At 40.3% G+C, this 11,128-nt stretch overlaps 2 protein-coding genes across 2 annotated transcripts; both read left to right on the top strand.

The window, feature by feature from the left end:
• The first annotated feature begins 46 nt into the window (after positions 1 to 46).
• Sec6 (Secretory 6) lies at positions 47 to 2,690 on the top strand. Its single transcript, XM_064119056.1, has one exon. It carries the CDS (start codon positions 172 to 174, stop codon positions 2,437 to 2,439), a length of 2,268 nt encoding a protein of 755 aa, XP_063975126.1. The 5' UTR covers positions 47 to 171; the 3' UTR covers positions 2,440 to 2,690.
• Positions 2,691 to 2,737: 47 nt separating this feature from the next.
• LOC135161474 (carnitinyl-CoA dehydratase-like) lies at positions 2,738 to 4,434 on the top strand. The gene is made up of 4 exons (XM_064119071.1): positions 2,738 to 3,008; positions 3,080 to 3,330; positions 3,641 to 3,935; positions 4,086 to 4,434. The coding sequence occupies exons 1-4, from the start codon at positions 2,891 to 2,893 to the stop codon at positions 4,361 to 4,363; spliced, it is 942 nt and encodes a 313-aa protein (XP_063975141.1). The 5' UTR covers positions 2,738 to 2,890; the 3' UTR covers positions 4,364 to 4,434.
• The last annotated feature ends 6,694 nt before the right edge of the window (positions 4,435 to 11,128 follow it).

Genomic DNA, 11,128 nt, shown 5'->3' on the forward strand with positions numbered 1-11,128 from the left:
CACAACGTTTCTTGCAAATTATGTGTAGACCGATGAGATTAGCGAGACCACTCCAGGGGGCAGCACTTCCTGGGAAAACACTGGACGTCCTCTCGACCTGTCAAAACTCGAATCCTAACCTAGAAATGAACGATTTCTGAACGACAAACAGTCAAAAGCGAAAGCTTCAGGATGTTGGACAACAAAGCCAACATAAACGATCTCCAAAAATTGGAAGAGGAGGCCAAGGCGACAGCGACAAAACACGTGATAAATATGCTGCAGCGTCCAGGTCAGTTGGAAAAGGTTGAGCAGTACAAGCGCCGAATAGGACGTAAAAAAGCATCAGTAGAGACGATGCTGAAAACAGCAATGCAAAGTCAGCTGGACGGTGTTAGAGTGGGTTTCCATCAGCTCCAGAACTCCCTGGAGAGTATTGAGACAATAAAAGAGGAGCTGGACCTCATCGGGCAGTCGTTTGGATCAGCCCTGGAGCTGTCCTCCAAACTCCAGGCTGTCCAGGACGAGAATATGCGTCACTCACAGTACGTAACAGCGAAGGAAAATCTGAAACACATTTTCACAGTTCCCGAGAGTGTTGAGAAAACGAAGCAGTGGATAAACGAAGGAAAACTTCTACACGCCCATCAGAGTCTGATGGACTTGGAGAATTCTCGTGATGATTTGCTGTACGAGCTCCACAAACTTCCGAATCAATCAATACCTGACAAAGTAATGCTGAAGGCGTATTTCGAGGACGTTGAGACATTGTCACAGCTGATGGAGAAACAAATTCGGCTGGTGCTGAGTCGAACGTTGAATACAGTTAGAAAAGAGCCAACAGTGATTGTCACAGCCTTGAGGATAATTGAACGAGAGGAGAAGGCGGACCATTTTGCCACCGAGAGGCATCGTCAAAGTGGCTTTATGCCACCAGCAAGGCCGAAAAAGTGGAAGGACATGGCCATGAAGGTCCTGGAGAAGTCGGTGGGTGAGAGGATCGAGGGAACCCAAGCTGAGGACCGAAAAACCAACAAAATGTGGCTCGTGAGGTTCTTGGAGTTAACCAGGCAGCTCATCCTCGAGGACTTGAGGGTCGTGAAGACGTTGTGTGGCCCCTGCTTCCCACCCAAGTACGACATTGTCAATAAATTCGTTAAAATGTACCACACAAACCTGTCCCAGCATCTGAAAGACTTGATCGCTGGGGGCTTGGAGGGGAACGAATACGTCTCCCTCCTCGCCTGGATTATGAACACCTACACAGGACCTGAATTAATGCAGCATCCAGAACTGAATATCGACACGACCGACATTGGGCCCCTCCTCAGTCCTGAGATACTGAACGATCTCCAGGAGAAATACCTCAGGAACATGTGCCAGAATTACGAAGACTGGATGAAGAAAACTGTGGAAACTGAAAAGGTTGAGTGGTGGAGTGGTGCCTTGAATGAGAGCAGCACCCAGGACACCTACTACCACACATCAGCTCCTGTTATCATCTTCCAGATGATCGATCAGAATCTCCAGGTGACCAAGACCATCAGCACGGATTTAACAGCCAAAGCTCTTGTTGTTTGTATCGAACAAGTCACGAAATATGGAGTTATGTATCGTCAGGCCATTCTCGAGTTCAAAGCAAAACATTTCGAGGACAGAAGTCAGGTACCTTATTTCACTCATCACATGATCACTGTTGTTAATAATTGTCTACAGTATGTGGAGCTGGCACAGCAGATGAAACAGCTATACTGGGTGACAAATGCCAGTGGTGATGCTGCTGTTAAATTCGAGGGCCTCTTGAGTCATTATCAACAGTTGAGAAACGAAGCTGCTGCCATTTTGTTGGAGGAATCCTTTCTGGATCTCGAGCCACAGTTTACGGATTTGATGACACCCAAGTGGCTCAATTCACCGATTCCTGTGGAAACCATTTGCGTTACACTGGAGGATTATTTTCAAGATTACAATCATCTCAGGAACAAGAATTTCGAGTATATTATCACAGAGGCACAGAATTTAATTGCCAGGAGGTACATTGCTGCAATGCTCCAGAGAAAAATATCTCTGAAGACTTACGACGAGTGTCTCACCTGCACATCCAAAATCATGTCTGAATCAGATAAATTGAAGGGATTCTTTGTGAGGATAGCCCCCAAAGTTGGCAATTTTGATTCTCCTTTCGAGATTATCAAGAGACTGGCGGAAGTACTGAGGTGTGAAGACCCTGAGATTTTATCCCTGGACCTCCACTCGTTGGCTGAAAAATATCCTGAGATGACTGAGGACCATCTGGTGAGGCTGTTGAGCCTGCGGGGTGACATTTCCAGGAGCGAAGCCAGGGAGAAGATCAGCTATATCCTCGAGACACAGAGGAACAGACGAACAAGCCAAACCATCACTAATAGTATTTTCAAGCACATTGTCCTGCAGGATAGCTTTCTTAGTTGGAAGCCTTGAGGCAGGAACTTGGGGGTCAATGGGGAATAGAGAAATTACCAGCGTATGCCTTCAGCAACTATGAAAATTGATATTTTAACGGATTAAATATGTGATTAATTGATCCGTGATACTGAAAAGATTTCACGTTGTTTGTAACAAATGTTGTAACAAAGAATATTTAATTTTTATTCTCTTAGGTTTACTTTCTTCTTGAAAATTTTAATTTTTTTTATTAATTCAAAATTAATAAAAATGTGGTTAATGATTAATTAATGTTTGGAGTTTAGATTGTTCTTTCTGTTTGAAATTCGCGCCCTTCGAGGTCAATGGCGATTTTTTGTGCTCATGTCGATCAATGCGCCTGTCATTCCACAATTGTTGATAGAAAAATATGCGAGACTGATTGAAATTAGTGTTTAATTTGTAGAATAATTGTGGGTTGAATGTGAAAATATCAAAAGACTGAAAAATGTTTCCAACAAGACGACTGTTGCTGTCTCTCCGTAATATTGCGAAGGGTCCAATCAAGAGGTGTATAACCTCAAAACCTGCTGTTACTCCAGAACAGATTGAAGAATCAGATGCTGGTAAATTGCGATTATCGATGTAAATCGTTGTCTTTCGGTAGTAATTTTCAGTTTTTATTCCTCTTTTCCAGCTAAAAGTATTATTGTTTCAAGAACTGGACCTATCACGCTGTTTGGATTGAATCGTCAGGACAGAAAAAATGCTCTAGACAGTGGAGCAGCTCAAGAGTTGGCTGAAGCTCTGGACGAATTCAATGAGAATGAAGAGACGAACGTTGGAATCATTCATGGGATTGGGGGGAATTTTTGCTCAGGATTTGACCTGGAGGAAATAGCCAAATCAGAAGGGGATTCCGACAGGTTACCACACTTTGGGGCATTAGTAAGTGTAGTGGTAGCTAGTTTTATTTTCCGTTGTGTGGAATAATGAAGAAAAATTATCAGAAATATGTTGGCTCATCTCCATAATCCAAAATAAAGTAAAATCTATTGTCTTTATTCTTGCTTCTTCGCATGGTTCATCTCGTCGAAAATTAATTTCGATAGTTTTTTGGCTCGAAAATGGATTTTTTCTTATATTTTGCTTTGTTATAAATGGTGATACATATTTCTACGTTCATGAACATATAAAAATATATACTAATTACATCGAAAATTGAACTTATTGAATTGTTAATTCACCTTTGTTACAGTGCACACGAAATCAGTTATCGAAGAAGCCCCTGATTGCAGCTGTAACTGGATATGCAATTGGAGCTGGCTTTGAGCTTGCCCTGATGTGTGACATAAGAATTCTCGAGGAAAAATCGCGAATGGGATTTCTAAACAGAAGATTCGGCATTCCAGTCATGTGTGGAGGTACTGTCCGTCTACCAGCAATGGTTGGATACTCCAGAGCAATGGATCTGATTCTAACAGGAAGGGAAATCAGTGGAGAGGAGGCTTTCAGTTGGGGATTAGGAACTCGATTAGTTGCCTGTGGCTCAGGTACTGAAATAGCCTTGCTCATTACGTTGAGAAACAAAATCATTTTAATCGAGAATTGACACTTTTTACAGAAGAAAGTATCTTTTTGGATGTGACAAGCATCATTTTGAATTAAAAAAAATTGTTTTAATTTGTTATTGACGGTTTCAGCTCTTGGCCAGAGTATATCCCTGGCTCAATCGATTTTGAAATATCCTCAAGGAGCACTCCTGGCAGATCGAACGTCCATGAATTACGCTACCTTCGGTGGAAAGCCGATAGAAGAGGCTCTGGAGTTTGAGCGAGACAATGCGACTGATTTTTTACTAGACGATGGGATCAAGGGCGCCCAGAGGTTTGTAGACGGCTTTGGAAGGCATGGAAAATCAACGAATATCACTAACGACGATCGTACGAGTTTCAGAAAGCTCGAAGACGAGGTCGTTTAATAATTATTGAATGTTAAAAAATTTGTTCTTAAAATATTTGTCAATTAAAATACAATAGTCTGTCACATTGATTGTTTTCGATTTTTTAAGAACAATTTCCCCTGACAATTGCAAGCACAATCATCGAAGACATTGAAACGATTGTCTTATATCATTAGCTTTCAAAAATGCAGGGTATTTTGGACATATTTGAACGTACAAAATGTTAAACGATATGAAATATTATTAAATGGGGGGAGGGGTTGGGCAATACAGACAGGTGGGGCAAAATCGATACCTAAAAAAATCCCTAATGTCGTAGATATTTCCTCGCGGATAAGAGACAGGTTATCACCATATTGACATGTCAATTTCAATCCGATTGATTACACTTCCTGGGGGATAATTGTTATCGATCAGTATCTCTTCGACGCCGGAAGCTGCGCTCCCAGTCTTCGATGAGGGGCACCGCGTTGCGCATTACATCTGTAATTAACCGTGAACCGTAAAATTACTTTCCCATCTGTCTGTACCTCACGTATTTCCTCTGGTAATATTTTTTTCCCCTCATTTTCCCCCGGAAAATACTCATCGATCTGTCGTTGACTGAAGATACGGGGGAATTTGAGAGAGTAATTACCGGGAAAAATTGCTGTTCTTCGTCATGAAACAAGTGGTTTGAGTTCAGTCGCATTGATTTTCACCGAGTTAAATTGCGTATTATGAGAGAACTGTAGATGGGTTGAATTCCATGACCGACATTTGGCCCCAGTGCTCATCAATCTATCTAGATTTCTCAGTCTCATTACTTGCTTTACAAATGCGAAGTGTGGGATGCATCGTCGATTTATCCAACATGACGCAACAGCGTCTAGCGACATATCGCATGTTAAATTATCTATTTATTATGGGTTGCGGAGAAAAATAAGTGAGCGAAACAGACGATTAATAGTTCATCGTTTATACAATGTTAGTGGGAATGGTTTTTATGGGATTATTGAATGGATTTCATTAGTACATAAACTACGAGAAATAGATAAATATATTATCCAGTTTTATAGCAGATTCTGATAGGAAATTTCGACAGATTTCAAGTGAAACAAATCAGTTTAATTGACTGGAACCAATTTGAAGTTTGAAAAGGCATTAATTAATTGGTATTTTTTGGGGGGGCCTTAAAATTAACTGAACTTCACTGCTTTCATCAATCAAGCCGAATTACTAATCTATTGGGCAGGATGATTATACTCATTTTTTAAAAATGTAACTGTCCACTTATTCAAAGTTATGCTGTGAATTTTTATGTTGGCTACGATATCTGCGGAATTACATGTGAACCGTCAGGAATTTAGCGAAGAATTCTACTGCTTCACGATGAAAAAAATTCCCGGGATAAGTGACTCAAAGGGACACTTCGAATTTTTTAAAGTCAAGGATGATTTTTCTACACGATTTTTTTACGTGAGGACGGCCGTATGAAAATGCCTACTGTGGGAGTATCGGGCTCAACTATATGAGCGTATACCTGATTAAATTTGGAACATTTTGAGAGGTCACACGTCTCGATAGATCAAAAACCCGCGGAGTTATGGATCTTCAAAGTTGAAACTTCAAAAAACTTTACTTGGAGAAAAGGGAAATCAAAGTTCAAGGTATTAATTGAGGGTATCCTTTGCATTTTTTTTTCAAATAAACGAAAACAATGTTTCTAATCGAGATGAAATCAGGAAATTTGCACCATTTGGCGAGGAAGACCTTGAACTTTGTTCTCATTTGAACCAAAATGAAGGAACCGTGATTATCTCGGACACTAAAATCTACAAAGTGGGCCCTTCCCCTGCGGACGTCCACAATTATTTAATTCGGAATTTCGTCACGGTACCAGTGAATTCATAAAAATTCATTCATTATTGCTTGCATTTTGACGTGACAGTCGAAGCATTGTGACGAAATGAGTGCAGGTGGCAGAAAATAATTGCACAAGCCTCTTTACCCCCTTTTGCTTTCATCCACGAACACCAATCGTCTCACAAAACCTTCTTACTCTCTATCACCACTTTGAAACACCAAACTGTCACGGTGAATGTCTCGCTGAGCTGAATAAATGCACCAGTCCAGCAGCTGTGATATCCTTGCTGTCACTAGCTCATTCCAGATTAAAAAAAAAAACGTGAGAACAAAAAAAAACTTTCTCAATCTCGTAAAATTAATTTGCGTCATTCTAATCGTTATTCAATTACCCCAGGGTATGGGAGAATATTTTGCTGGTCAATCGCGCCTTCGAGAGAGATAGGGAGACGCTAACGATGCAGCTGATTTTTTTATTGCATCTAACTCATTGATTATTCCGTGTGAAAACGAGGAGGCGATGGGCTCTATTCGACTATTCATTTGCACCAATTTTATTGGTACAATTATCTTCTCAATGGATCCTTACCAAATTGATTTGAAAAATGAGAAATTAAACACTCGCGATGTAATTTAAAAATTAAAAAAAATGTACTGCAAAAATATTCTATTTGTCGGATTTTTTAAAAATTATTTCATCATGTCTATGGCAAAAAAAGAGTTTGAAGATTTTGATAAAATGGATTTATACAAAAAATTAGTTATAATTAGTAATTAGTAGTTTAACCGATTACGTCCATTGAAAATATCAATCATTACTATTATCCAAGCTATTCTTAACGAATCGAGAGATCGTTAAGTCGATTGTGGTTCGATTATCCTTCTTTCTCACGTCAATCGACCAGCAAACGTCGAGTAATCTAATCGTTTTATTATAGTTTCCATAATTGTAGTGGGCGAATCGCCTGATCGTCGAGTCGGTTATGTTTCGATTGTCTGCATTATTCTCGATTTCACAATCAATTTATAATCGCTCTACATTGATTGTCAAGTCAACTCACAATCGATTTTCCGATTGATCTACGAACGTTTCTATAATCGATCTACTATCGATTTTACAATTGATCCTGCACTCGAATGATACGTTTATATTCTTACAAAGACAATTCGATTTGAGAGCGAGGGAACGAACCTAAAGACATTAGACTCTCATAAATTTTAGATCTCTTCTGTCATAGCACTTTTAGTCGTAAAGCACATGGTTTAGATCTTCAGATGGATCCCACGCCGGTGAATTCTCCACCGCCATAACACTTGATTTTCCCCTTCAAAAACTACAAATGAATCCAGCAAAAAATGATTAAAATTGCCAATTGGCTTCATGTGCGATAATCCTGTTTCATCACTTCTCACGTTCACCGCAAAGTGAATAGATCGGAAAGTACAGTTTCATGATCCACTCCGGGTATTTGTAATCGGCGCGAATACATGGCATTTGAGGTATAAAACGGCGACGCAGTCACGCAGCCAGGCGGGAGGGGGTGGTGGGGCCCTTTCACGAATAGCCGCAAGGCCCCGAACTATACTTGACGGGCCATTGTTGTTTCTTGCTTCTTTACGTCCACTTGGGCCGTACCCTCCCCTCCACCCTGCGCAATGCAAAGGTGCGCATAAACGAGAAAAACGATAAGTGGGTGAGGCTGCAATATGAGAAACAAAGGCGGTACGTGGAGCGTGGAAAATATTGCCGACGGAGGGAAAAGGAAGCACTGGAGTTTCTGGGGACTTGGAGAGTTTTGAGGTATCCTGGAGATTTGGCCTTGAGCTGTGGAAGAACAAAAAAAAAATTTTTTTTGTGTCTAGGGAAAATTTAAAAATTGATATATTTTTTTAAATAAGGAAAGAATAAACAATAATTTCATTTTCCACCTCCAATTTTGCTAGAATATATTATTTATTCAATTAACATTATCATGTTCTGGAGCAATCTAATTAACATAATTCAAAACCTGAGGAGTACTGCTGTTGTGACGACTTTATTCGAGAAATATAATATTGCAAAAATAAATACTTCTCTGAACTAAATCAATACTTGTCAAAAGACTTTGTTATCAGTGTAGAATGCACGATAAAAAAAGAAAAAAAATTCTATTCGGAAGCAAAAGAAATAACAAAATATAATGCAGTAATAAATAAGGGAATATCATTTCCGTAAAAAATTATGCAATTCGTCATCACCAGGTATTTCTTGGAATATAAACGATAATTGGACGTCGTACATAACGAATCACGTATCACAACAGCAACTCTCCTCTCGCTCATCTGAAACGAATCGAATATCCTGGGAATCAATCAGCAATTGCTCCTCAAAACTTTCACCCAAATGGTCGGAAATTCTTCAATTTATTTTTTTACCTTTTCACGCGTCAGCTCCTTGTGAGAACGAGGGGGGGAGCTTGCGCAAGCCCAATGAGCGCAAGTTACCGAGTAAAATATGCATGTGGGGATAATTAAAGCACGAAGTGAATTCCACCGATATAATTACGACTTACTGGGGGGGATGAGAGATTAAACGACTCGGTGATTTTAACAGCCATCGTCTGACCGTCTACGGCCCCCTCTGGTATGTCTGGTGTATGCAAAAACCATTAAAAATATTTTTTTAACGAGGTTTAAGGTGGTGGCGAGCAAGGTGCGCCAACTCGTTAAGAGCACGATTGACCGTATGTCATTTCAACGCATCCGGTTACCACTTCGAGGTCTCTGTCACGTTTTTTTCTTCTCTAGGAATGTTTAGTGTTTAAAAAACGTATCGATATTGTTGAATCGATAATAATGAGCTCCGGTAAAATCTGCGATATATCGGGCCGAAGAATATCGATATTGCAGAACATGATATGCAAATATCGATATAAATCGATTATCAAAGTGCGATAGATCGATATCGGCCAATATCGAAGATCAGGTCTCGATCGTTCCTATTCCTGTCGTTTTCACTTTCTTCACTGGCATAAGAAGGCGCGCAGCGATCGAGTACTCCACTCGTTCGACCGGATATGACGTTCATAAAAATCGATTTTTTTAAATAAATCGATTACACAGAACAATCGATTTTCAAATCTCGAAATTCGATACTTCAAAAATTCCCATCTTCTCCATCAGTAACACGAATTACCCGTCTGCTCATCCGTTATCGAGAGATTAAAATTCCAAGACTCCATTCACCGCGCAGAATGAGGAAACGAAGATCAATAATTTATCATGGGAACAATAATTGCGAAACGAGGAAACCGGGAAAAGTCATGTGGACGCGGAGTTACATGAGATTCATTGCGAGTGAATCTCGCACACGTTTTTGTTAGTCAAGAGTGGTACACGCACGTTGGGGAGATAAACCAGGGAATGAGACTTTCGCTGGCGGGGTAAAAGCATCAGTTATTTTCAAAAAATGTCCGTCCAATATTTTTCATTAGACTTTCAAATCCAAATACTAAAAAATTTGCATGCGAAATCCAAAATGGGATGAAATGGGGGAGAGGTGCTCTCGGGGTCTGCGAAAAGAAATGATAATATTTTGATGAATAAAAAATTCCGGGCAATAGAAAGGGCTGTCGTAGCGATGCGAACTAGCAAGGTATTCAGGCCGCAGCAAGGCCGCCTGTACGGTCGTACGCCGAGTAAAAGTGCAGTAAATGAAATGTAGGTTGTTACATGGCTCGAGGCGAGCCTCCTCACTATCCTCAGTTGTATTATACCGGTGCCTATAGCGTTATGCTGACGGAGGCCCGCCATATGCCACCCTGCCCGCACGGAGCGCGATATATACCACGATTATATGTACGCATATTGCCAAAAAAAATATCACATGCGTTATATATATTACACACATGTATCGCACCATATGTAACATATATGTATATACCTTGCATGATATTGAAACTTCCTCAGGAGGGAATCCCCATCCCTATACGGAATTTCACTCAGGGTCCGCGGGGTCGTCACACCCTGAGTGCAATGGCAGTTAAAACCGCCATTACAGCACCTGCGACCCGTACATAGGGGCAGCATATACATGGGGTATATGGGGCCTATAGTATTTTGGCCGATTTACATATATTTCAAAAAATAAGTCACATATATATCTTGAATATATAATTTTCTGATTGAAAAACATGCGGAATATATCTGCTTGATTTATATTTTGACACATAGAGTCCTCATGTATTTCGCATACCGCATGTTTGAGCGTTTTATATGTCATATGATTCAGATATATGCAAAATATTATATTATTTCCACATGTATTTTCCTTCCGCGCGGATGAGCTCGGCAGTTCATGCTGAATACATCGTCGGTCCTCAACCTCAAACTCCCATTGCAGATCGCAATCAAAATAATTATTTGATCATTACCAAATCCAATTACCCCCTGTCGTTTATTGTTACCGTAGGCTGGTAACTGTTTAATTGTAATAAATTATTCCACCATTATTTCACCAGTTTCCTTATCTTCGCGATTTATGATCACCTGACCCTCTCCAACTAATACTTAAAAAATATTTACACATCTGCTTACATATGTTTTCAATTTTCCCATGTAACATATGAAATTTTCCTAAACGACTCATCTTCTTGTGGTGCGATGTTCCATAACAATTTTTACTGCCGGAGCATTTTATAAACTACTAAAAATATTTTTCCGTACCCTCACAGCGTTTGCGAATAGAATATCATCATCCTTTCCTCTTTCCTCAGTATTTTTTTTCTTCCGTCAACTCCTGGGTTTTGTGACGTCAGCGAACCTTGATAAACCAGTCTAAGACCGTTGAGGTGACTTCGGCTATGACCAAGGCTCCAGCAAACCGAGGGAACCCGAAGAGGAGAAATGCCATACCACCAAGTGCTGCGGCGAGGGGGCGAAGGGAGCTGGGGGGGGTGG

The sequence above is a fragment of the Diachasmimorpha longicaudata genome, chromosome 4 (genome assembly GCF_034640455.1).
Source record: "Diachasmimorpha longicaudata isolate KC_UGA_2023 chromosome 4, iyDiaLong2, whole genome shotgun sequence".
Classification (NCBI taxonomy): Eukaryota; Metazoa; Arthropoda; class Insecta; order Hymenoptera; family Braconidae; genus Diachasmimorpha; species Diachasmimorpha longicaudata.